The sequence below is a fragment of the Grammomys surdaster genome, unplaced genomic scaffold (genome assembly GCF_004785775.1).
Source record: "Grammomys surdaster isolate TR1022 unplaced genomic scaffold, NIH_TR_1.0 126298, whole genome shotgun sequence".
Classification (NCBI taxonomy): domain Eukaryota; kingdom Metazoa; phylum Chordata; class Mammalia; order Rodentia; family Muridae; genus Grammomys; species Grammomys surdaster.
Window position 1 is genome coordinate 6,451,402 of NW_021621098.1, and position 26,964 is coordinate 6,478,365.

General features: G+C 46.6%; 1 protein-coding gene across 3 annotated transcripts in view; it reads right to left on the reverse strand.

The window, feature by feature from the left end:
* Cables1 (Cdk5 and Abl enzyme substrate 1) overlaps window positions 1–24,708 on the reverse strand; it is a 126,968-nt gene extending 102,260 nt beyond the window's left edge. For 2 of the 3 annotated variants that reach the window (XM_028759487.1, XM_028759486.1), the window contains exon 1: window positions 2,723–3,984. In XM_028759487.1, coding sequence (XP_028615320.1) covers window positions 2,723–3,453 — 731 coding nt within the window. In that variant the 5' untranslated portion in view covers window positions 3,454–3,984. Of the gene's footprint in view, window positions 1–2,722; window positions 3,985–24,620 lie in introns of those variants that run through there. The other variant, XM_028759488.1, reaches the window with a different exon arrangement.
* Window positions 24,709–26,964: the final 2,256 nt, after the last annotated feature.

Sequence of the window (26,964 nt, forward strand, 5' to 3'; positions counted from 1 at the left end):
AAAAGAGACAAGCTGCTATCCAGTTCCAGGCTGCAACCACAGTCAAGTCCAGTCTGAGGCAGACTCAATCATTCTGAGCCCTGGAGTCTCCTTGTCTGTGAAAGAATCCATACCCGGGGCAGCAGTGAGGGCCAATGCCTTTGACATCTAGTTTCCATGTGCAGAGTTCAAGTGCTGCTTGAATTCATGGTTACTGAGCACGAACCATAAGGCCTGATCATGGGAATATTCCTACCTGCTATAGCCCAAACACTGGACAGCAAAGCAATTCATTCTAATGGATTGGTCTAAGAGTCTGGGGTGATAGCTGAGTGGTGGAGGGCTTCTCTGGCATGCATAAGGACCTGGGTTCCACTGCCAGTATCTTAGGTGTCCAGAGGGAAGTAACCAGAAAGAGTTTCAAGGGTCCAAGTCTTGAAGTTGTGATTTTTAAAAACGCAATATAGGAAACCTTAAACTCAGTAGAAAAAGGGTAGCTTTGAGGTTCACTATGAGAGCACTTGTCAATCACCTGGGAAACCGACATGAAGGCACACAGGTCAGAGTCAAAACAGAAGGACTGTGCTTTCCAGTGCTCCAGGAGGGTCCAGAGCCCACAATCAGAAGCAGAAGGCTGCAGAGAATTTAATTTCCTATAGAGCTGGGAAAGAATCCACAGAAAGTCCAATTTGATTGGCAGCTCACATCCCACGCACGTTTGTTGTTTGTTTAGGGGTTTGTTTTTTGTTTTTATTTTTTGTAAAGCAGCTTATGAAGAGAGCCCCAAGGGCCACTGGGCTTCAGAAGGCCCCCACACCAGGAAGATGAGGGAGCAGGGCAGGCCACACCTGGGCTTTCAGTGACTGTAAACAGGTGAAAGTACTGTTCCAGGATCATAAAGTAACACACCTCAGGCGAAGGTGTCCCTGGCCACACTGACCACTCTCAAACATTTTAACCTTCCCTCTGCCCCCTCTATTAAGAACTGCCAAAAGGTGATGGTGCACACCTTTAATAATCCCAGCACTTGGGAGGCAGAGACAGGAGGATCTCTGAGTTTGAGGCCAGCCTGGTCTACAGAGAGAATTCCAGGACAGCCAGGGCTACACAGAGATCTTGTCTGGGAAAAAAAAACAAAAAAATGAAAAAACAAACAAACAATCTGCCAAAAAGCATACTTATCAGGCTTCCAAATACAGGCTGTTCAGAAATAGTTTGTCTTAGATGACTGTCGGGCAAGGTTACATCTTTGAGACTAGCACATCCCAAGATGTGTTTGGACAGAAAGGATCAATAAACCATTCTAAGGATCCCCAGAGCTAGGATTAGCAAGTAAGCTCTGGATGTCTTTTAACACAGAAATATTGGATGTTCCACACCTCCTAATGAGTTTCCTGGAGGAAGAGTGGAGGGTCTAAGGAGACACACTAGCTTAGCACAGCACAGTTTATTACAGCACCTGTCATAACTTTATGCTGGCCTCCAGGGCGTGTGGTAAGGCAGTTCTGCTGGGCCTAGGGCTACCCATCCACCACTAGAGATGCACGCTGTGATAAGAAACACCAGAGTAGGATTGTCACTTGTACCTAGTATCACTAACTCATCGGTTCAATCAGAAGGCTGCTTCCCCAGACTCCACACCCCTGCCCAAGGCCCATGCACACTTGAACTATAACACTCTGTGGCAGCACAGGTCTGATTTCATGCGCTGGGAAGCTAGCAAACTTCCGCTGGTCCTTCTCTTATTTCATTAGCCAAGGAAGTTAGGTGTTCCAACAGGCCACAGGGAGCAGGAACCCTCACTGGAGCATCACAGGAAAGCGATGGCAACAGGACGGTGTCCCTACTCACCTAATGCCCACAGAACACTGGCCAGCCCTATCCCTTTAGAGGAAACAGAAGCTTTGGTTCTCCAAGTTAATGCTAGCTAACTAAGGTAGTCAGTGCTATAATTTATCAGGAGGCTTTATTAACTACTGAGGAAGGACTCCTGCCACAGGCCTGCAGAGCCTTTGGGCTACTCCTTTGGGCTTCTTCCCAACCTGTAGATAGTCTCACCTATCCCACACGGAACCAAGGCCACTGCCCTAGCATACAGCACTTAGCTCCAGCTATTTCTCCAGTAAGCAGATCTCGAGTTTTTGCTAAGATGTCCAAACGCGCAGATAACGCGCACAAGCGTACAGGGTCTCACGCCAGTTTTCTCGGAATGGAAAAGTCTCAGGCCACATTTCCTCTCTGTCTCCTCACCCTAGGCCTGAACCAAGGAAATGCCAAAAGAACTTTCCATTTCTTAGGAAAACATGATTTCCTGGGCTCCACAAACTTTCCAGAGGGGTTCCCACGTGTCTGTTACTAGTTGGGGCTCCTGAGCGCCGCCTGCCCCGGCCCCACCCACTGCACACGGCGGACGCTCGCCGGGAGCTGAGGACGCGCCTCTGGGTCTGGACGGGTTTCCAGGAAGCTGGTGATATCCTCGCACCGCTTTTTAACCGCGTCTTCTAACTCCCAATTCCAGGGCCAAAGCAGGAGCATGGTGCTCTGCTTTGCTAGTGCTGAGTTCGTGCACACGTGTGACCACACACTCCCTGGGCCTCTTCCCCTTTCAGATGCCCTAGTGGTTTGAGATTCTGCCCAGGAGCCTGGGATCTAGCCAGGAGCAGGAAGGTGGGAGCGACCCTAGTGGCGTTCCTGTCCTCCAGACACAGCAAAGCTAGGCGTGCGTGGTGTCCCTGATACTCACCGGGACCTCTGCAGCTGCTCCAAGGCGCTGGTGCTGCCGCCCTGGCCTGACTGCTCCAAGGCGCAGTAGTTCTGCGAGTTCTGCCTGGAGAAGGCGATAGGCAGGATTCCCTGAGTGAACGAGTTGAGGCGGCCCCGACTGCCGCTCGCACTCCCGGGGGTCCCGGAGCCCAAGAAGCCGGCCAGTGGCACCTGCACGTTTGTGAAAGCATCGTCCTCCTCCAGTTCCTCCTGTCCGGCGCTCCCCGACCCGTCAGGCAACTGCAGCTGAGCACCGGTGACGGCTGAAGCTGAACGGGGCGGCTGAGATGGCTCTCCCAACACCCGGGGGACCAGGGACGGCGGCAGCGGGCAAGGGCTTGAACCGGAGCCTGCGGTCCACGCCGCGGCCGCGGTGCCCGGTGCCGAGAATGCGTTGCAGCCCGCAGCCAGCAGGCTGAACCGAGCCCTTGGTCCCGGCTTGGTCGCGCCGCCCTCCTCGCCGCCGCCCCACTCGTGGTCCTGCAGCGTCGGCCGGCCGTCCAGAGAAATGTTGGTGAGGAAGGACAGGGCAGCCTGGCGCCGCCGCGGGTCCATGCGCGGCTTACGGAGAGGTTCGGGCGGCGCAGTGGCGGGAGGCGGCGGCGGCTGCACCCCGCTGGGGGTGGCAGCAGCGTCCGTGCCGCCGCCGCCGCGACTGCTGCTGCTGCTGCTGCAGGCGGCCGTGCCCGCGGTGGCAGTCGCCGCCGCCATTGTGTCCGTCTGCGGCGTCAGTTCCGCGGTGCCCGAGAAGCGAGTGGCGGGTGCCGAGTGCTAAGCGGCGGCCGCGAGCCCCAGCGACCCGGGCTGGGCAGGGCGCGGGGCGCGGGCGACGTGCGAGGCGGCCCTGCCCTCCCGCGGGCGGGCCATGCTCGGCCCTGGGCGCTCGGGCGCCTCTGGGACCTACACGCGCCTGGCTCGCTCTTTCGAGTCCGGAACCCACGGGCGCCTGGCCGGCCCTCGGTTCCGCGCGATCACGGGCTCCTGGCCGGGCGGTCCGTATTTATAAGTGCGCGCGCCCCGCGCTCGCGCTCCGGAGAGCTCTTTGCAATAACAGTATCACGTGTGGGGAATGAGACCTGGGAGGAAAACAAAGCCGCAGGCGGAGGCCGCAGCCGCGGGAGGCGACCGCGCAGGAGGAGGTGAAAGGGGAGGAGGGAAGCAGAGCCGGGCGCGTGGCCGGGCGGGGGCTCACCAGGCCAGTCCCCACGGTCCCAGCTATTCCTGGGGCGCGCGGAAGCCAGGTGCTGGAAGCGAGGACGTCACCCCTATACGCTCGGGCGGGGAACCACGGGCGTCTGTAGAGCACGGTGAGCCGCAGCCCTGGCTTGTACTCCTGGAAGAGTTATTGGGCGATCACCTGGAGCCTTTGCACCCGACCCAATAACCAAATCTGGCGTTATCCATGGGCCCGGGCACACTGGTTCTTGTTAACAGTTACGTGGAAGGATACACCTTCTTATGTGGACATCCCCACCGAAAGTGTCTAATCACTGGGATGTGACCCCACTGTTTCGCAGACCCAGGGGGCGGCTGCCAAGATAAATGTAAAGGCACCCACCTAGTTGCCTGGGTGTGTAAGCACCTTCTATGTGGCCCAGCTGATTAATATACACACCCCTAGACCTCTTAGCAAAGAACAACCAGGATTTTCATTTGGTCCCTAAAAATGTATTGCATTTTCTGTGAAGATCTAAGCACGTTAGAATAATTTTACATTCAAATGTCTGCAAGTCTTTTATTCCTCTATAAATGGAGACTGGTATTCTCATTTGTTTTGTCAACATCTGTTTGGCCCCTGGTTATATGTTCCAGGGACTCTGGATCTAGCAAGAACCAGCCCCAACCCCAACAAGTGGTTTTAGGATGGGCAACTGGGAGGCTACCCAGCCACTTTCCAAAGACCGCTGCTGAGTTCTCTAGGCGTGCGTGACTTACGAAATACTGTGTGGAACAATTGTCACCTTGAATTAGGCTCTGTGACACCTAAGAAGCCTTGCTACACTTCTATAAGGAAGAAGCAAAGTGTTTAAGATGAACGGATTAATTTAATTAGAGGTTTAAATTTAGCCTTGGAGCTAATGGGTAACTCTACATTGAAATTCCACTCCTTTTCAAGTTCAGAGGAGTAAATTATGTAGTGAAGAGCACGAGTGCACTGCAGCCAACCTGTCGGAGAGAGGCGGGGTTTGGATTACATGGACAGGGACAAACAGGTCTCTGGCTGTTTGTATGAACAATTGTTCATATTTAATTCTGGGCCATATTTAGGCCTTATGAAAAAGCAGAGGCCTGTCTGCTGCCAACTCACTCACTTATGTTAAAGCCTAGTGACCAACTCTGAATTTCATTAGGTTTTTAATACTTTACCTTGAAACTTCAAGTCACTTTATTACAGTTGACTTAATTTACCTGATCACTGCCCTAGCTTTTTTTTGAAAATGTTGAGACTCCAATTCTGCTCCTGTAAAAGAAAAAACTATATATACTATTTTATGATACCCCTCCAATAAATGATGTTTTAAACAGACATGGGGGGGAAATCACTAACAATCTTATCATCTATAGTAATATTTTCGTTTCTATCTTGAAATATTAAGAAAACAACAGTGACAATCAGTCTTTGTACCATAAAATATATATGAAATATATTAGAATATAGATATGTATTATTATTATATATAAAATACATCATATAATATATATAATTGACCTTTTGGGTACAGTATTGAGGACTCAGGATTGTATGTATCCTAGGCAAACACTCCACCCTTGAGCTGTATCCCCAGCTCTCTTTTCTTGTTCTTAAACTTTGAGATCGTGTCTCTGTAGTGTCAAGTGGCCCTGAACTCACTTTGTAGTATAGGCAGGCCTTGAACTTATGAACCTCCAGCCTCACTTCCCAGACAGCTAGGATTACAGGCCTGTCATAACATATCCCAGACTGTCATACAATATTAACTTTTTAAAGTTTAAATAGCTTCTGGATAGATGGCCTGCCCTGTTTTAAGACCTTCCACCCAGAGAGGATCTAATCTGCTTCCTCACATTCTTGCTAGGTATTAGTGTCTTTTCAGCAAATCCATGTATTTGACCACTATATATACATATAAATTTGCTTACTTAAGTTTCAAGCAGGCAGATTGATTTCAAGTATTTATTAAAGCATCAAAGAAGACTCAATGTCTAACCTCCATGTCTCTATGATCCCATAGTGAAGGTTCTGAGAGATGATTTATTCTCCCCAACTGTGTGTCAGCCACTGCATACTTGACCATCCTGTGGTAGTTGTGAAAGGGCATTGTCATTAATATTTTTAAGATTAGTCACAGAAAATTTGAATAAATAAATAGCTCTCAGTGGCCGGCTCCCCATACAGATCCCAGTGGCGCAGTGGCCCGTGCAAGCTCCTGCGCCCCCTGCTGGTAAGGCTATTTTATAGGCAGATGAGTCTCCACTTTTCATTCCCCTACTCATCTCTTGAGAGTCAACTAGAATGCAAAACTACAAACTGTGGAGTAAGAGCTCTGGGTTCCTAAGGCAGGTCACTTAACTCCTCGGAACTCATTTCCTCTATGGGTTGCTCTGGTTTCCGGAGGAACCTGTCCAAGAGACATCTGATAATCCCTTAATTTCACTTTAAAAAAATGCCAGGTCTCATTAACATAGCCCAAAGGAGCTCTTAATTTAAGTGAGACCTGTGTGGAAGACATTAAACAAGACCAGAATTTGAGCTGACCTAGGAGGTTGCTGTCCTCTGAGTCTCCAAGGTCCATGTGATAAAGGCCTGTTCCTCTTGTAGGTATGATTCAGAGGTGGGCACTGACGAGAGAGGACATGCCCCCAAGACTGGGATGCTGGGGCCACTTGCTGTTCTTTTTAGCATCCCAGCCTTGAGGTGAGTGGCTTTGGACACCTCATTCCCTACCACAATGTACTGCTTCACCATGACTCCAAAAGATTTTGGCAGAAAGCTTCAAAATGATGAGCTAAAAGAAACTATTCTCTTTAAATATATTTTTAATATCTTGGTGTGTGTGTGCATGTATGTGTGTGTGTGTGTGTGTGTGTGTGTGTGTGTGTGTGTGTGATAGGACATGTATAGAAGTCAGAGGACAACCCTAGGGAGTTGTTTTCCACCATGTGGTATTAAATTCAAATTATCAGACTTGGTAGCTGGAGCCTCTACCTGCTGAGCTGTCTCCCAACCCTTTTTTTCTATAAGTTGATTAGCTCAAGTATTTGTAAGAGAAGTAAATAGCTAACAACACAATTTTGTATTTAAATTCTTTGTGTTTTGTAGCCATATGGGGCTAGAAAATGAAATGCAACTCAACCCATTTTCACCTTTGGAAGTATTACCACTCTGAGGAGGTTTCCCCAAGAGAAGTTATGGCTCTGAGGGAAAAGGTATCCTGGTGGGAGGGAGCCAAGGAATAGCACAATGTTACACTGCACAACAAACCTCACAAGAGAGATTTATTGGGAAAGACACAAGAGGGTGGCAGCCAGGAACTGGGCAAGAGACAGACTTATATAAGGTTCCTTGAGTGAGGAGATCTCCAGGATGGAGATTTCCAGGGTGGGGATTGGTGGGATTTCAAGTCTTGAGCTTTGGGTAAGTTCAGGAGTTGATGGGATTTCAAGCTCAGGAATTGGTGAGGTTTCAAACTCAAAAGTGAGCTCTGACCTTTTACCCTACAACCTTCATATTGCCCCTTTTCAGATTCAAAGTCTGGAACCTTCCATTGCTTCCAGGGACCCAAAATTCATGCACTGTTTAAATCAACAAATTCAGTACTTACCTGGGCTTTTACAAAAGAGAACCTACATAAAATTTCTGGTCCTTAAAAATAATACCATAAGCTCTTGCTCTCTTATATTCTTGTTCTCTTGCCTCCTTGCTCCCATTCTGTCCCCTCCCCCTCCCCACTCCCTTCCCCAGTCCCTTCCCCCTCTCCATGTGCTTATGGCCAACCTCTACTTCCCTACTCTCTCTCTCTACGCCTCTCTCTGCCTCTACTACCCTCTTAACCCCCCTCCCCAATGCCCTGAATAAACTCTATGCTATACTAAAAAATATGAACCAACAAGTCTGGAAGTTAGCTTAGAAGTGATAGTGATGTCACTCAGAAGTTGATACAGGAGAAATAAGCTTTAGACTCAGAAAAACTGGCTGCAATGCCAGCTCAAATCCTTACAAGCAGGTCTAGCTTGGATAAGTGCTCAGCTCCATGTCTTAGTGTTCTGGTGTATCAACATGGGATTGGTGGTATTTACTTTGCAGGGTTGTGAGCATTGCTGGTGATATAAGTTACATAACCTGCAGCTGTCTGTCTAGCACTCACAGATAGGTATTTTTAGAAAAAATGCAAAATACAGGAACCAAACAGAAGATGGTCCAGTACACTTTGGGTCTTAGTTGTTTGTGGTTTCCCTCATGCAGGAAGGACTGTAAAAACCCTGGTCATCAGCTCCAGTTAGGATCAGATTATTTTATTGTGTGTTCTGCCAAAGTGGAGGCTGCCTCCTGCTTCTGGGACATACACCTGAGCAGTGAGTCTGAGACAGAGGCCTGGTGCCCGAATCCTGCTCTCCTGTATGCAGTGAAAATGAGAACATCTAAGACAAAGAGGGGGAATGACCTGGGAGGTGGTCCTAGGCTCCAATGCATCTGGAATCTGACCTTGCTTGAATACGTGTTACTTCTTCTGGGGAGAGAATGAGACAGAGAGGGGCCCTTCAGCAATTTGACAGGAATATCTTTGTTTATTTCTTTGATTTTCCTTAGGACTTCTGGTATGTGATAAAACATTTGAATAAAATCAGAAGGTGAGGGGTATTAAATGGAAAAATAAGCTTAGTGAGTAATACATAGCCCCATAAAGCAGCTTATAAAATGTGGCTTACAACTCTCATCCTCATATTTCCTAAATGGCATCCACACCAGGTTCTCCAGTGGACTCTGTGACTTCCAGGAATGGTGAGAAGTGAATCTGTTTTGGAGCTTCAAGCCAGGAATGTATAGTAGCATTTGTATTACAATGCAATTAGTGTTGCAGAGAAAAGGGGGGCAGGGAAGCACAAGAAGTGAAAAGCTCCAGGCCATCCCCCAGAATACTCCCTAGAGCAACAGTCACTCAACCTCTGCTCCCATGGCCACTCTTCAGGACAGGGCTACTGCTTCCTCCTCCCCTTCCCTCTCCCCCTCTTCCCCCTTCTCCTCTTTTTCTTCTTCTTTTGAGACAGGGTTTCTCTGCTTGGCCCTGGCTGTCCTAGAGTCACTCTATAGACCTGGATAGCATGAACTTACAGAGATCCTCCTGCCTCTGCTTCCAGAATACTGGTATTAGAGGTGTGTGTCACCACTGCCTGGCAGGACAAGGTTTCTTATATGTTTTCACTCACGCCTCCTTTTGCCCAAGAAATGTTTGTGTGGTTGCCTGCAGTATATAGGTTTAGAAAATATGCACACAAAACATTTGCTGATAATAAGTCATAAAATGTGACAATTTGGGTACTCATCAATTTGTCACTTTTTACAGATGAACTCAAATGTGTGCACTAGCTATGTATTTCAAGTTGAACCTGTTATTTGATAGTGCAGCATATGATGTGTCTTCCTTATTTCCAGAGCTGCTTCATCAGTGCTGAATGTAAAGTATCTTATTTGCCTGATATAATTGTTATCCCAGAGGCTTACTGCTGAATAAGCTCACCCTTTCTAGTTCTTTCTGACCTATGGGTGGCTGGTTCAACTCAGCTATTCTGGCCTAACTGCCTCTCCAAGCTGACTGATTCAAACCAGCTTCACTCAGCTTCTCACTGAATTGTTCTGCCTAGCCTCAAATTAGCTCTGGCAATCTGTTTTAATTTTCTGGGTCCTTCTTATTCTCTGGCTCATTCTGTCTTCACTTGCAATCTGTCTCTGCCAGACTGTCCTAGGAAAACTGCCCCCCCTCTTTCCCCTCTCTCTCTTTCCTCTCTCTCTCTCTCTCTCTCTCTCTCTCTCTCTCTCTCTCTCTCGCTTCCCCCCCCCTCTCTCTGTGTGTGTGTGTGTGTTGCTTCTCAAGTCACCTTTCTTTCCTGACTAATCTTGTGACAGTTGGGCATATCCTATCTCTGACTCATTCTGTCAAATCTTTCTCCAGTTTGTCACTTTGTCTGCCCCTCAATTAGACATCACTTTCAAATATGGCTGCTTCCTTCTGCAGACTAACCTTACCTCCATTGTTAGGGATTAAATGTATGTACTAAGGTCATGACTGTATTCTAGTCAGACCATACTGTAATCCAGAGCTTGTCTGCATTCCAGCCAGATCACATAGACCTAGAATGTCTTTGCAGGTACTCCGTTGCCAGAGCAGCAATGTTGCTGGATTAAAATTCCTCTACAGTTGAAGACACCACTTCACATAAATAGACAGCACATAACAACAGAAGTAGGGGCTGAGAAGACAGCTCAGCAGTAAAGAGCACTTGCTGCTCTTGCAAGGACACTGGTTTGGTTCCTAACAACCAGTTGATGGCTTATAACCATCCTTAATTCCAGTTCCAGGAACTCCGATGCCTTCTTCTGACCTCTATGGGCACCAGGTGTGCACAAGGTACATATACATGTAGGCACATAAGATAAAGTAAGTAAATTCTTAAAAGGATTGTTTTAATGACAGAAGTATCTTTAAGGCCATTCAGAAACTATTGAAAATTACGTCTTAATTCCAACCCAAAATTCATTTAATGGTTGTAATAGTCACTTACCAACTTGACTAGATTTCTAGATTGAAAATCACCTAGGGACACCCTCTGCACAGGTTTGTGAGAGTGTTTCTGAAGTGGTTTAACTGAGGAAGAAAGACCCACCCAGAATGTGGGTAGCACCATACATGGGCTGGATTCTTGAATAGATTCAAAGTGAGCTGAACTGTGTCCATTGCTTCCTGCCTACAGATGCATGGGAACAGGCCCTGGTACCCAGTTACCAGGCTATTACTGTGATACTCTGTATGCCCTTTGTTGTGTGAAATTTTAAGCTCTTCCTGCCTTTAATCAGGAGGTAACTGTGCTACCAGCCCCTACCCAGCTTTCCTTAAATCCTTGGACAAAAGACACAGTTTGTTCCTTGTCAATGCTGGACATTATTATCTCCCACTTGGAAGAGAATGCCCTTTCCAATTTCTTATCTCTGTTTCTTCCACCTGCCCTAAATTTCAGTTGCTAAAGTCCCCTGACCAGTCACCTGTAGGAGCAGCCTATGTGGCCACTCTGTTTTGAGATCTCACATGGTTGCCTGGTTCTCCTCTCTCCAAAGCAAGGCAAAAATTCGTTCTCCTCCCTTGTGTCTCTCTCCCTTCCTCCTGGGACACTGAAGTCCTGCCTATACCTTCTGCCCAACAATGGGCCCCAGGCTTTGTTTACTGACAGATCAAGGACCAATTGGGGAACAGGACCTTAGCATCAGAAACTCCCCCTACAACCCTCAAGTCCTTTCCTTAGGTGATTTTGTCAGATGTTTTATGAACACAATGGCAAAGTAACTAGGAGGATTATCTATGAAACTTATGTCAGCAACTCAAATGATTTTTAAAACCAAATTTTCTAATAGTACAATGCAAAGATATACTGATTTGATTTGCTGAGAAATCATGGGGACAACATTTAAAGCCTTCGGTTTTAATAATTAAAACATATTTCTAGAAGAGCAGAAAACTTTGGATGTACAGTAAAAAACTGTAATGGAGGCACACAGTTTCCCCAGCAGTCCCGGTGCAGAGGCAGAGCCAGGAAGCCTGCCTGTAAGCTGGAGGCCAGCCTGATCCAATGAGTATATCCTGGCAAGAAATCCTGTCTTGAAGAAACCAAAAGAAAAAGAAAAAAGGCAAGAAAAGCAAAGCCAGAGTAATACACAATCTGAGCAGTCTCAGGCAGTGGCCAGTAATGAAAGGTGTGCGTGTTGTGTGTTCAGAAGCCTGGCCTCAGTGAAGTCACACAGCAATATAGCTGAACACAAACTCTGCCAGAGAGACCTGGGATCAGTTATATGTTGGAGTTTTGAAAAGTTTTTGGTCATTGGTCATTCAGAAATCTTTTACTACTGATGAATTGTTTGCTTTCTTCATATTTACTTACATGACTCATTTGGGGTTTCAACCCACAGTTAAGAAGCAAGGGTCTAGGGCACCTTGAGTACCTCTTTACTTCCTCCATGATTTTGACCTCCAAGTTCTACTTCCTGCCTAAGAACTCATCATTTCTCCTGTGACTGGCACCAGCGATCTCCAACACTGGTCAACCACAGGCTCAAACAGGACCAAGGTAGTATTTAGTCACTTGACACCTGGAGACAGGAAGACAGTATTGTACTTCACCCCCTGTCAAGGATCATAAAGGGCCTTCTGGTTTTTATGACTTGTATGCAAAGCTGAGAAAAATGAGCAATGGGTCTATCTGCTTGAAGGAATGAACATCCTCGTAACCATGCTATGTATGGATTTGTCAAGAGCCATACTTTATGCTAAAGATGGGTGTCAGTACCTCACCCACCTGGGAACAGTTTTGGTAACCACTCTTCTCAGTTTTGTTAAAGAACAATGGTATGGAAGCATTTAATCTTTAGTTTCCCCCGGATTCTTTACAAGGTGTAGCTCAATCAGTTATGGAAGGAAGAGGGACAGGTGTCAGGAAGGAGGTGGTCCATTCTGCAAGCATGCGTTCCTCACAACAGGAAGACATGGGCTTCAGGCTGCAGGTCCTGCCAGGCAGTAACTCAGAGGCCTTTGGGCTTCAGTTTCTGGAGCATCAGCTGGAGCCTGCCTTGTGTACTTACTGTGCAGACTGGATAACAGCCATATGTAAAATACCAGGAAAGTGCCTGTACTTAGTAGGTACTTCTTAAGTGCCTAGAAGCACTTAGTAGGTGCTTCTGAGCAGATGCTATCTTAACAGTCCAGAGAGGCATGCTGTTTAGCAGCAGCACAGATCCACTGTTTCATGATCAGAATGGGGAAAGTCTCCATTTCCTCTGCCTGTATCAACTCTTCTGACACCAAATACATTAGACCAGCTTCTCTAAACTAACCTGTTCTCTAACCTTGTGGACACCACCTCAGTGTGCTATAATTCAACTCAATTCAGTATTGATATTCTCTACCTGAGACAACAGTCTCACAAGACGGCCCCTTACTTCAATCAGTGATTAGCTTCCCTTCCAGGGTCCCTTTGTCCAGGACCATGGCCTTCTCCAGAAAGCTATAATGTTCCATGATGCTCACAGAACTCAGGGAAATACTCGTGTCTTATTAAATAGGATGTTATAGAGGATCCAGATGAACAGGCAGGTGAGGAGGCACACAGGTGACAAGAAAAGGCCTTCATGGAAGTGAGGCCATTCCACTATAGCATAGATACATTCACCAACCTGGGAGATTTCAAACTCTTCCAGGGCTTCTGTGGCAGCTTTATCAAACAGGCAAGATAGATTATCCACTCTTTCTTCTGTCCAGAGGAAAGGGGTGAGCCTGAACATTCCAAGCTTCTAATCATAGCTTTATCTTTCTGGTAACTAGCTCCCATGTTGAAGCTGTCCAGGAGCCAGGGTCGCCTCACTGCTACAAAGTGTCCTCATAGTGCCCAGGCCATTTTATAGGATGTAGGCACTATGAGTCAAGATCTAGGCTCCAAGATCAGTATTAGAACAAAATATGCGTCTAGGCATCCATCAATCAAGGAATGGATCTCTGTTCCAGGAACAGAGACCAAATGTGTATCTCTTAGTATACCACACTGCCTCAGGCATTGACTGCCACAGAAGAAACCTGGCAGAAAAACTGTTAGGAAATATGTCTCAGATGGTTTGATGAGGTGGTCCCAAGAGGGTATTGTTCATTTCTAGACTCCCTATGTAATCCAGCTGCAGAATTTAAATGATATTGACAGGCATAAGAAAACTCACCAGTTTACTTTTCTCTACTACCTTTGCACTTAAAACAGCACAGGAAAACCAGTTTTCTTTTCTTTTCTTTTCTTTTCTTTTTTCTTTTCTTTTCTTTCTTTCTTTCTTTTTCCTTCCTTCCTTCCTTCCTTCCTCTCTTTCTTTCTTTCTTTCTTTCTTTCTTTCTTTCTTTCTTTCTTTCTTTCTTTCTTTTTTGGAAGTTATACTGGGACACATGAAGAGCTTATAGACAATAAAGACACCACTTTCCTGGAATTGCAGATTGTAAGCACAAGACTTCTGAATGGCTTATGTATATCCATAGGATTTTGGACGGACAGACGGATACACATACACACACACACACACACACACACACACACACACACACAGAACAAAGCAAGAGTCAAGGTTGCCTCTAGGCTTCTGTATCCTCCACACAACCAGTTCCTTTTGTCTCTGCCTTTCCTTGGGCCATTTAGATGTCCAAGGGGGACTGAGGTGGCCAAATTCTGTAGAAAATGTCACCAGTTTGTCTCCTGCAAGTCCATTACTGTGCCGAGCTAGATGCCATAGTGATGGTGTGTGGGAGCCCTTTGCTGTTGGATGCACAGCTTCCCTGGACAGGTAGCTGACAAAGGTAGAAACGGACAGCTAACAATTTTCTCATGAGGGAAGGAGGCACAATGGTGGGAACTCATATTACTGGGGAAGTGTAGATTAGAGATTCTTCTCTGGGACTCATTCAGCAATTGTACTAGGGACCCTAAAATGTTTGAATGAATGTTGAACAGGTGGTGCACCCCTGGGCTCTCAGTACTTGTAGGCTTAGGCAAGAGAACTATTAGTTCGAGGTTAGCCCAGCTACATGGTAAGAACCTGGTTCAAAACATAAAGGAAAAAAAGAGAGAGAAGAAAATGGTCAAGACTGAGAACCTGTGGGGAGAACGAGGGTAACCTTGCCATGGCCACCCTGGCTATGGTGTAAATATGGCTTGAATCTCTCTCTGAAATTCATGCTGGAGTTTAATGTTCATCGTGAGGCAATGAGAGGGTAGAGTTTATGCTGGCTGTAGTGTTTAAAGATGGAGCCTTGGGGAGAGAAAGTTGTCTCAGTGGTTAACAGCATTGGCTACTCTTCCAGAGGACCTAGCTTCAATTCCCAGCACCCACACAGAGGCTTACAACTGACTGTAATTCTGGTTTCCAAGAATCTGTTAAAAACAGACAAAAAAAGATGGACTCCTCGAAAGGTGATTAGGTTTAAATAGTGTCATCAGGTTGAGTCCAAAAGTAAATCCTGGCAGCTTGTGAGAAGAGCACGGGAAGAAGCATGTCAGTTCCTTGTCTTTCATGGCATGTGTCCCTGTGCTGCTTCAAAACTGCCAGCAAGAAGGTCATCACCAGATGTGGCTCCTGACCTTGGAGTCAGAAGTCAAAACAGATGTCTCTGTGACCCACCCGGTCTGTGGTATACACTACTAACAACAAAGATAGACAAGATGGCCTATCCCGTGTTTCGAGTGTGTTGAGTACATTGCTTTGCTTATTTGTGCTATCGGTTTGTCATCAGTGGAGTGGAAATGATAAAATCTCTTTCTGAACCCTGCTCTGAAAGTTCAGGGCATCAACAAAGAAAGCTCAGATATAGTGTGTACTGAGAGATACAATCACTGCCATAGTCCCCAGGTGTGTAGAAAAAAAAAAAGAGTCCATGATTTATATACACAAATATCCACCAATAGCACTGTTTAAATAAATATACCTGGGAAAAGGAAATAATAAGACAATGGAATGGCAGTTTACTTAAACAATGAGATATGATGCTTCCATTAAAAAGTCTGCACTAATCTTTGTGCCTATTATGAAAATGATTTTGAAATAATGCTAAATAAACAAGACCAGGTCATAACTAGGCCAATTACAATACCTCAATTTTGTTTAAAATGAATGAGATTGTTTAAACAATAAGGTATGTCTGAAGAACAGAGAAGCAGAAGATCACACCACAAACTAGTAGGAATATGGAACTTTCTCTCGGACCTTTTTGCTTATGTACATAGAAGTAAGTGCATAGTCACATGATATTTTAAATAAGAAGTGATGTGTTTGCTGACGATCAAATTGGAAGAACATTAGTTTGGCACCCTGCAGAAGGGACGAAAGAGAAGCCTGAGGGACAGGAAGGGAATGTGTGCACTCTGCATTTGATGCTCGCTCTGTAGACACATACCACTGAGCACAAGGGTGCAGGCTCTGAAGAATCAATAGCCCTGTGAGACAGCTAGGAAAGCAAGCAGAGGGAGGAAGGGCAGGTTCACTCTCATGTGCTAACCACCCCAGCCAGCGAATGGTCATTTCCATATGCACGGCTTCTTTCCACCATCCACAGTCCTGTTCTTTCCCCTCTATGAGATGAAGTAAAGGCTCTACAAAGCAAGGGTGATAATGTACCTCAGGCCACACGGCTGGCAACAGGAAAGGTTTGTGTGAGGGACTATGGGCCATGACTCCTAGGAGCAGAGAGGCCCCACAGGGAAAGCCATATCTGCACTTGGACTCTGGTTTCGATGTGAGACAGGACATTTCAGACCATACAAGGCACAAGGGCAGTAACATGACAACTACCGTAGCAGCTCGGGCCCAAAGCAATAAACTTGAACTTGGCTATGAGAGTGGAAAAGGTGGGTCAAAGGTCAGACACACTATGAGGAAACACTGGCTTCAAGGCCTGCAAGCTGGGAGCAGTGGTAATTCCCCTAAGAACTAAGAGTACCAGGGGAAGGAGGGCAGACTTTAAGGTGAACCCCAGGCTAGTTGGCATGAGTCAATTTTCTACCTTCACAGAAGGGGCCAATAAACTCAGCAAACCACAATTTTATCCATCTTCATCCCCTGAATGAGAAATAGGCTTTGAGTTTGTGCTGGCCTGATCCTCCAGCCTGGCACCGGTGTCCTCACTCCATGGGCCGCTGAGGAAGGACACTGGCTCCTTGAGACTGTGACCCCAGCAAGAGCTCACAGAATGTTACTCCTTATCTGAGGCTGCTTTTTCCACTCCTGTGTCACTTCTGATCAACAATGATCCAAACTATTAAAGTTTGTCTTGACTCTTTCAAAATAGAGCAATTATGTTCAAATAACTTTTATTATCAAATATTGCTACAACTGTTCAACTTTATTATTAGTTTTTATCTCCACTGTGCTGAATTTATAAGCTAATATTTTCAAGGAGATGTGAGCATTAGAAAACCCCACTGTGATCTGTGTAGGGTTTAATATTATCTATCTCAGCTCACTGCAGGGTTTAGGATGTTACCCTTTGGGTAACAGGGGACTGGTGTTTTCCATTTGCTTTGTGAAACAGAGGTCAAAGCATCCTGAAGCTTACACACATCCTTTTTGCAGTGCTGGAGACCAAACCCAGGACCTTGCATGTAGTAGGCCTCTAGTCAGTCACCATCTGTTCCAGCTCTTTTAGAAGCATGTGTTTTGAGGAGGCAGTTTAGTTGGTCAAATGCTTGGCATGAAGACCTGAGCTCATTTCCCAGAACCTGTATTAAAACATAAAAACCAGGCATGGTGACCCACATTTATAATATGTGAGCTTGGCAAGTGAAGAAGACAGAGCCCTGGCTCTGGGCCAATAGGAAGCCCTGTCTCAGAAAAAACAGTGCGGGGTGTGGGGTGTGGGGTATGGTGGTTCATTCCTTTAAGCCAACACCCAGAGGCAGAGGCTAGACTGGTAGAAAGACTTCTGGGCCAAGCAGTGAGACTGTCTTAAATGAGCAAACAAAACAAATAGGCACCAAAGAAACCTTCCTGTAGCCTAAACGCACATGAGTGTACACGTACACACACACACACAAACACACACACACACACACACCACTTTATTTTGATGCAAGTTCTTGCTTATAACCAAAGCTGGCCTTGAACTTGTGATTCATTTGCTTTGCCTCCTGAGCAGCAGGGATTCTGTCATCTGTCCTTTTCCTCCTGTTCCATCGCCTCTCCATGTCTTCATGGTGAGGTTTAAAAACATCCCAAGGTTGCATGAGGGCTGGAAGAGCACAGAAGGCCATGTGCTCACACCTAGTGTATTGGACACGGCAGACATGAACACAGCACGAGGAGGCTGCCCTGTGCCTCCAGCTCCCTCCATGCTCCTAAGGCCTCTCTGGTCCATGGGGCCAAAAGTGTGGCCCAGGACAAACTCTAACTTTCATGACTTATAAAGAGTGGCTGCTCTAAGCTTCCATTGCACATGTGATGAGACTGTGACTAACAAGGCTGGTGAGAACCAGCATGGGCTGTCCAGCTGGGAGAGTCTTGACTCAAAGGAAAGGAGGTGGACAGTGTTGGAGGAAAGCTTATTCCAGGCAAAGAGATACATGTGTGTGTGTGCATATGTGTGTATACGTACATATATGTATGTGTATATGTGTAAATATGTGTGTACATATGTGTATATATACATACATATGTATATATGTGTGCATGCATATGTGTATATATAAATATATACATGTATGTATGTATGTATGTATGTGTATATGTGTATAAACATATGTGAGTCACTCTAGTGTCAGTTCTGTTCCTCTCTCTAGAGAACCCTCACTAATACAGTCACCAAGCAGAGTACACAGGAGGTGAACAGCAGGGAGCTGGGAGTTCAGGAATCTCAGATTCTGCTCCCACACTCTTGAAAGATTCACTGAGAAGAATGTTTAAGTTGAAAGGGTTGGGGAGAATTAGGGAGGAATGTGCCTGGTCCCAGAGCTACAGGTAATCCTGTAGGGCTGGGACAGTGAGCTCAGGACAGAGCTTTCAGTGAGAAAGGTAAACAGAGCCATTTCCTGCAAACCCATTGTACTCAAAAAGAGAAAACAATTTAGATTGTGTGAATGTACCAAGCATTACCAGGGTCCCCTTAGAAGAGTGACAAATCCTGATAGGAGGTTTGGGAGAGGTCTCCTACATCAGGAATATCTGACCTGGGATCAGCCTACACAAGGCATCCCTCTCCTAGAGCACACAGTGGATGAGGTAGCCATTTCACATGGAAGGGGTAATTTACTTTTGAGACAGGAAGGGGAGAAGGGAAGTCAAGGAAGGCCAGCAATGCTGAGCTCCTAGAGCTGACCAGGTTCATCTTAATGGGACATAGGAACAGGATTTAGGGCAGAACAGAATTCTTTGTGTGACTCTCTCATGTGGGGCTATGGGCTGTGAGAGGAAGCTGGGTACCTGGTCAAGCGCAGGCCTCAAACCCTGGAGACCCTAAAGGGACAGTAGGTATTCGGCCTTGCTCCTAGGCCCTGATTCCTTTCACTTACCTTCAGCCATCCACAACTCCTCCCAAAGAAAGGTTTGTGGCCTTCAGTCAAGTAGCACAGGTAGAGGGTATGACTACAGGCCACAGAGCCTCAAGAGATCTCCATATTCATGAGTTACCTAAAGGCCAGAGGGTGTAGCAAATTAAGCATTCCTTCCCAGACCCTCCTCCTACTTGCAAAAGGTATTTAACTTCAGGCCCACCCTGAGAACAGGGAGTACAGCTTCATCCACTTTCTGCCATGACAATAAACCTTTTAAAACCATGGACAACCTCTTGTCTTTGAAGCCTGCTGTGGGGGACCATGGAGAAGGCCTTCAACTAACAAGCTGCAGTCTAATCTCCCACCAAGGACTTCTCTATGTTCCAGCCACGGAGAGGCTGCCAATCCAAGCGGAGCTAGCTGAGCCAGCCATGACCCAGCCAAGTGAGCGCCTCAACCAAGAGTCTCACCCACCCTGTGGGGTACCACCGGAGCTTCTCCCCCTCCCCCCTTTCAGTTGTGGGCCACTTTAGCCTGTACACCCCCAGTCTCAACTCTTCCGTGGCCTCCCAGTGGCACCTAGGAGCCCAAGAATCTGAGACCAATCAATCTCTGCCTGCTTTCTTGCCCAGGGGTCCACAACCCAAGAGCTCTGGCCCCCACAGGACCTCAGGCTGGGATCTTCCCATGCCCAGAGTGGAGCTCTGTGGCTTCCCATAGCCTGGCATCTGCCCAGTGCCTCGTGGAGTGAACTCAGTTGAATTCCCGTGCTTCTGTCCCCCAAACTACAGTTCTAGCCACCTGGGGCGGCAGACACACGAGACCCATAACTCATCCCAACAGGACTCATGCCCACGTGTGAGCTACAGCCCCACAACTGGTGGAGAATGTGGACAAAACCAGCTCCAATGTACCCCCCCCCCCGCCACTGGATGCCTGAAGACTCACTCCACGGAACTCAAGGACTATGAGTAACTCCTGACCTAGTTCAAAAGACTAGGCCTCTCTCTGTCCCCCCCACCCCCCATGTGTTCCTGGTCAGCATCTTCCCTTTGACTCTTAGTGACAGTCTCCAACACAATGACAAGATGGCAGCAACTAGCCTCCACTCTCTGCCCCTCCTCCATCTCCTTGGGTGAGACATTCCCCTCTCCTTTTGAGACAGTTTCCTTCTCATGGCTGAGAACCCCAGGTCAGGCCTGGACAGACTGTTCCCTCTCTCTCAGGAGCACTGGCTCCAAGCTATAGTCTCCAGCATGTCTCCCCTAGGGGTCAGTCTTTCATGTGCTGCCTGCTAGCATAGGCTTCTCCCCCTCCTCCTCCATCATTTGTGGCTAGCTGCAGCCACTTAGTTCAGCTGGTTTGTCTGAAAAGCGGTTCTGGGACTCTGCTTGCTCCCTCCCCCCCCCCCCCCCACCGTGTTCTTTAGTTCTGACTGTCCTATCAAGCCTCTATGCTTCTTCCTTTGAGCTTTTCTTCAAGGTTGGCCTTTCTCCTCCTTCTCTACATTTACATTTTACCAGCTAAGAAAAACAAACAGGTAATACAGGAAGACCTCTCTGCTAGAACACCCAGCCACCATGTGGCAGAGCAGGCCCCTCCCCCACTGCATCTAAACCCACCAAGGACAATAGAGAAGCACACCTAAGACCCTTAATCCAAGTTTTAAAATGCTTGTTCTCCCTAACAGGAATACTTGAAACAATGTTAGTGCTTTTCAACCCAAAATTTTCTTGCTTTTATTTTTTTTCCCTCTAGCATTCCTGATATATGTCCAAAATTTTTTTCAACTTGTTTGAGATTTCTTTAAGGTTCAAAAGTCATCTAATCTATTTCCACAGGTCAAATCAACTATGCTGATCACCATTTTTCAGCCCTTAATTAACAACTAGTTTCCATTTACAGATAAACTGTTGCTGCCTATCCCAGGTACATAATTAACATGATGTTTTTCTCTCTCAGCCATCCAAAGCAGACTCAAAGGTACCTTCCAGGACTTAACTTCCTCAAACATCCTTGCTTTTCTAGGATCATGATGGCAGACTGTGATGTGCTCCCAAGTAGCTTAATGCTTGCTACCCAACCTTTGCAGACACTCCCCTGCTAGGGTTCTGCTCCCCTGTTGTGATTACCCTACAGGCTATGCTCACAAAGGAAGAGGACAGTACTGCTCCCACAAATCCAGTGGAGACAACGCCATCTCCTGGAACCTGCTTGGGACAACAAGCTGCCTTCTTCCCAACACCTCATCTGACTATAGACTCCCAACACACACTCTGAGATCCAGAGCCACACACTGAGTCCTACAAAGGACAGACCTAGACCTTCCAGCTACAGATGAACTCTCTTGCCAAAGTCAAATGGCTACTGAACTTGGGGAAAGTTATATGTTAGTAAAGAAAACATAATGTCTATCTAGATTAATCAAATGTTATTACCCTCAAACTGTACAACCTGTAAAACAATTAATTGGTTCAATGATCCTTGGCCTTCCCAACTCCCACCATCAACTCTCCTTGTCCTGTGACTTAATTGTGCTATCCCCTACAGCCTGTGTAGTGTTTTCTTTTGATACTTCCACCTCACCAAAATTTTCATGACAAATGACACAGTCACTCCAGTGACACCTCTCTTTTTTAAAAAAAAAGAAAAAGGAGGATTTGTGGGGCGGTGGGCTGTGAGAGGCAGCTGAGTATTTGGTCGAGTGCAGGCCTCGAACCCTAGAGACCCTAAAGGGATGGTAGATATTCAGCATTGCTCCTGGGCCCTGGTTCCTTTCACTTTCCTTCAGCCATCCACAACCCCCGCCAAAGAAAGGTTTGTGGCCTTCAGTCATGTAGTGCAGGTAGAGAGTGTGACTACAGGCCGCAGAGCCTCAAGAGATCTCCATATTCATGAGTTACCTAAAGGCCAGAGGGTGTAGCCAATTAAGCATTCCTTCCCAGACTCTCCTACTACTTGTAAAAGGTATTTAACCTCAGGCTTGCCCTTAGAACAGGGGGTACAGCTTCATCCACTTTCTGCCATGACAATAAACCCTTTAAAACCATGGACAACCTCTTGTCTTTGGGGCCTGCTGTGGGGGATTGTGGAGAAGGTCTTCAACTACCGAGCTTCAGTCTAATCTCCCACTAAGGACTTCTCTATGTTCCAGCCTTGGAGAGGCCACCAACCCAAGTGGAGCTAGCTGAGCCAGCCATGAGAGTCTCATTTCCCCTCGGGGCATTGCCAGAGCTCGTCTTCTCCCCCTCTGTCCCTTTCAACTGCGGAGCTAGTGGAGCCAGCCATGACCCAGTCAAGCAAGTCGCCTCAACCAAGAGTCTCATTCACTTGGAGTGGCAGACGAGTGGGACCCACAACTCAGCCCAACAGAACCCATGCCCACGCCCCATACTCTCACTTATTGAAAGTCATTGTCCTAACAAGCTAAATATCAATATAGTACCCCCTATTTATGACAAGTGAATGCCGACATCCCTCACACACTCACAGAGCTGATGATGAGTGCCCTGGGTCTAGGACACCCTGGCCTCATCCTCGCTGAGTGCTACGTGGCTGCAAGAAGAATGTAGGACCCAGGACATGAGCTGTGCAGACCAACTCGTGACCCGACAGATGTGGTTCCGGTATGTGATCCAGCATCAAGAATGTAGGACCCAGGACATGAGCTGTGCAGACCAACACGTGAACCAACAGATGTGGTTCCGGTATGTGGTCCAGCATCAAGTCCAGGCAGGAATGAGTTTGAGTTGGGTTCTGGGGATCAAGTACAGAGAATCAAGTAGAATAAGCAAGTGATTGACCACTTATCCACATCTCCAGGCCTAGAAGCAGCTGATAGCTTTGTTTGGGTGCTGGAGGTTGATCCCAGAACCTCAAGCAAACTGAGCAGGTTCCCTACCATTGAGCTACACTGCCAGCCCTAGGCTGAGCAATTTGGATATGAAGAACCCATTTTCTTCAGAATCCTGGATTGAGCTCTGAAATTGCTCCTCTGGTAAGCTGATGTGGAATTTGGAGTTGTCATCCTGAGTGGAGTCTGCAGCTACAGGCTACCCGGTGTCCTGTTGATCCTCAGAAATAGGTGTAAGAGGTAGCAAGGCACTGACCGTCTCCCAAGGGCTCAGTGAAGCTTAGGGGACAAGTTAAACACAGCAGTGTTATTCGCAGCAGCTGGGTGAGGGAGCCCTCACGGCCATCCTGGCTTATCTACACAGTGGAATATAATTCAAGCCCCAAAAGGGACATCTTCCTAGTGTGTGCCGAGATATGTGAATGAAATCTGATCACCTCACCGTGAAGAGAGCTTTCACTATTTTGGCCACCCAGAACTGCCAAAGACACAGTGACAAAGGGAACAGTGGTTGCCAGGGTTGTGGGAAGGGGGATGGGACCTTAGATGAAGTGGAAAAAGTTTGAGTCCAGTGGGTGAGCAGCAATGGGGGTTGGTTGCACAACCATGCGACTGGATGGAACATTAGAGAACCACTTTTTAAAGTGATTAAGATTCACACAGACCAGTGCTGGAGTGATGGCTCAGTGCTTAAGGGCCCTGCAGAGGACATGGGTTCAGTTCCCAACAGCCACGTGGCGGCTGTATGTGCATGTGGTGCACATGCATGCACTTAGGCACATGAAATAAGAGTAAAGAAACCTTCTCTTAACAGGCAATAGGCACATACCTTATTGAAAAAGGTGAGGACCATTTACAAACTTTCTGTTTTGTATGTTTCCCTATTTCTTTTTCACAGACAGTGTTCTGGCTCAGCTGTTTACCAGGGTGCTTAAGTGCAGAAATCCCCAACCTGAAACATTTGTTTCTACACTTAAACCCCACTCCATCTCCACGTCCCCAGACTCCTAGGTAGAGCTGACCATTGCTGTTGACAGCAATCACAGTTCATTTTCTTTTGTTTGGATTAAACAATAATTTGTTTGGGAAGTACTTCTTAGTGCAGCAATTAAGGACTAACTGGAGGGAAAGCCAAGGGTACCTAGGCCAGCCATTAGCTCCCAGGAAATGTTGGCCCTGCAGGGTAACAACGGCTAGTATCAGCTCTGATATGGTAGAAGAAAAAAGGAAAAACTGAAGCATTTCTCTTTTCTTTTTTAAACAATGAAAAGTTTAACCACGTGGTAATGCGTTGGCATAGACAGTAGCTGGAGTGGCTCAGGTTTGTCCTGTGCCGGCACCCGGGGCATAGTGATTGAACAGTTAGCATCCACAGCTGCACCTCCCAAGTACCTGTAATGAATAGCCCCAAGCTCCCACGGAAACCCCCAAGCCTTTACTTGTCACTGTAATTTCCTTGGAAAGTGCTTCTAATTACAAAGCTCTTGCTGCCTGCTGCACTGTCTAGTCTACACTGCGCACAAATCACATCAAACCACAAATGGGGGGCACAGACTCTGGAGTGGTCCAAAGTGCCTTGTGGTTGTTTTTAACTTTGAAGCTAAGTGTTAGTGGGTGTTGAGAGCATCGTTTGCATGAGCTAAAACAACATTAAAGAACAGCACGGATCTACTTCTTTGTAACTCCTCTCATAGGTCAGAACCCCTCCAGGCAAGACCAAAAAGTCCTAGCTGTTTACTTTAAGGCTTGGTTAAGATCGACTCAATTATTTCGTTACCTGGGACTTGCTGCTGGTGGTTTAGTTCTTGGAGGTGGGAACTTCATTAGTTAGGATTCTCATAGCTGAAGAAAATTTCCAAGCTATAAGGCAATGTTCATCTGGCAGGAAGTAAAGCTGAGAGCACTTGGCCTAGCTAGTCAATAGCTCTGATCAAAGGCAGAGTTAGGAACCGGAAGTCGTTGCTCTGAAACTGGTGATGCTTGACAACTGAGGTACATCTCCAACCAGAGACTAAGCAGTTGGCTTGGTTTGATTTTGGTCAAAATTAACCTATAAGCCCCAGGAACCAGGAAACTTCCTAGAATTCTGGGAATTGTAGTTCGTGGGAAATAACAATGCTCCATAGGAAAGTATGGTGACCTATAAGTCTGTCTTTATAAGCCCCTGTAACATGGGGCTCCAGGCCATTCCAGCTGGGAAATTTTGGTGAGTGGTTCTGACTGAAGTCCATCTCTTGGTCAGTATATAATATTTAATAAATGGTTACTTTAAACTTGGCCCAAAATGATGGAGTTGGTTTTTCTGAGAATCATCATTTGGGTGGTAGGGACCCAAGCCAAAGTCTCAAGTACACTGAGCAAGCCCTCTACCACCCTTAATGACCTTTATTTTCTTCAGAACCTAGAACTCGGGGACAAAGGCTGGACCTGAACCACTCAGGGAGGTTATAGCTGGTTTTCCTGACATAGGACCTGTGCTGTGTAAAACAAAGAGGCCCTGAAAGTCAAGTGAAGAATGGTTTCACTTATGTGAAACTCAAAACTATAGTGGTAAAGTAGGAGGATTACCCAAGGGGTGGGGACACGGTGTTTATTTACTACAAGATGGGGTGTTACAGAGGCAACTCTGATTTGATAACTATACTGAAGTCCATTGAAGAAGACAATTTCAAATGATTGAAATGGTAAGCCTTATCTATATTTTTCTCTCATGAGTTTGAAGTGGAAATTTCTGGTTTATTTTGAAACTCAGTTATGTCACATGATGCTTTGCTGGGGCAGACACAGGTGAAAGGATGTTTTGCTGAGAGACACATGAGAGAACACATGATGTTTAGAAATGATATAAATATGACCCCACAGACAGTGCTCTGGCTTTGGTTCATGTAGCTCTACCTTGGTAGACTTCTCAGACGATGCTGTGGAATTGGTTCGACTTGCTTCAGAGTCTTGTCCTGACTTCATAGAGAGTAACTCACCAAGAATGTCTCATGATTTTCTGCCGGTTTCTTGCCACTTCCCAGGACTCAGGCAACCAGCAGAGCCTCTGGATTTCTTCTAGATCAAACTGCCGCTGCTGACTTCTGAGTGGTGTCTGCCGAAGTGACTGGACTGTAGCTGCTGATTCATATTGGTGTTTGCTAGAGACTGGATGACGAAGATTAGAATTACCACAAAGAACTATTTCTAAACAGGTCCATGTTCCCCTTTGCCCTATTAACTTTTCTTCTCCACTACCTCTGATGGGTGGTGGGCTAGAAGTGAGGTTGAAGCATTTAGGAACTCATATTAAAGTAAGTGTTGAAAATCTAAAGCCAATGCAATTTTAAAAAGATGATGGGAGCTGGGAAATGGTGGCACATGCCTTGAATCCCAGCACCCAGAGGTAGGGTGGATCTCTGAGTTCAAGACCAGCCTGGTCTACAAAGTGAGTTCCAGGACAGCCAGGGCTTCACAGGGAAATCTTATCTTGAAAAATCAAAAAGAAAAGTAAATAAAAATTAAATTTTGGGAAGTAGAGTTTGGGAGGAGGAACTTATTCTGATACCACTTCCTACAAAATGAGCCAGACGTGGCAGCCAGCACAGGCTTCCTTCTGGCTGCTGGCTTCTCTGAATGTTGAGTCTTAAGATCAGTGTAGGAATTCTCTCCTGCTTCCTGAGCATCTGTCTTAGAGTTTTACTGCTGTGAACAGACACCATGACCAAGGCAAGTCTTATGCTCCCTGGGCCAACCATATACAAACCATCCCAGCCTCTCAATTCCAGTGTTTTGTGTAAGGTTTCCAGAAATGGGCAAAGCAGTATTTCTCCTTACCTGGTCATCAGAGAATAATGTGACTATTCCATCAACAGAACTGCAATGCTGGGTCTGAAATGAACTCCCAAAGCCCCCATGTTCAAGGCCTATTCCTCATCTTGGTGCTATTGGAAGGTGGTAGAAGATTTTAAGAGGGGCTTCTTAGTGGGTGGTTTGGGGTCATCAGAGGTGTAACCTCAAAAGTGATTGTGAGACCCTGGTCTCTGTCTTTTTCTCTTTCACATCCTCATCACGGAGTGAGCCATTTCACCACAAGCTAACACCACGAAATGCCATTTTACCACAGGCCCAAAGCAGTGGTC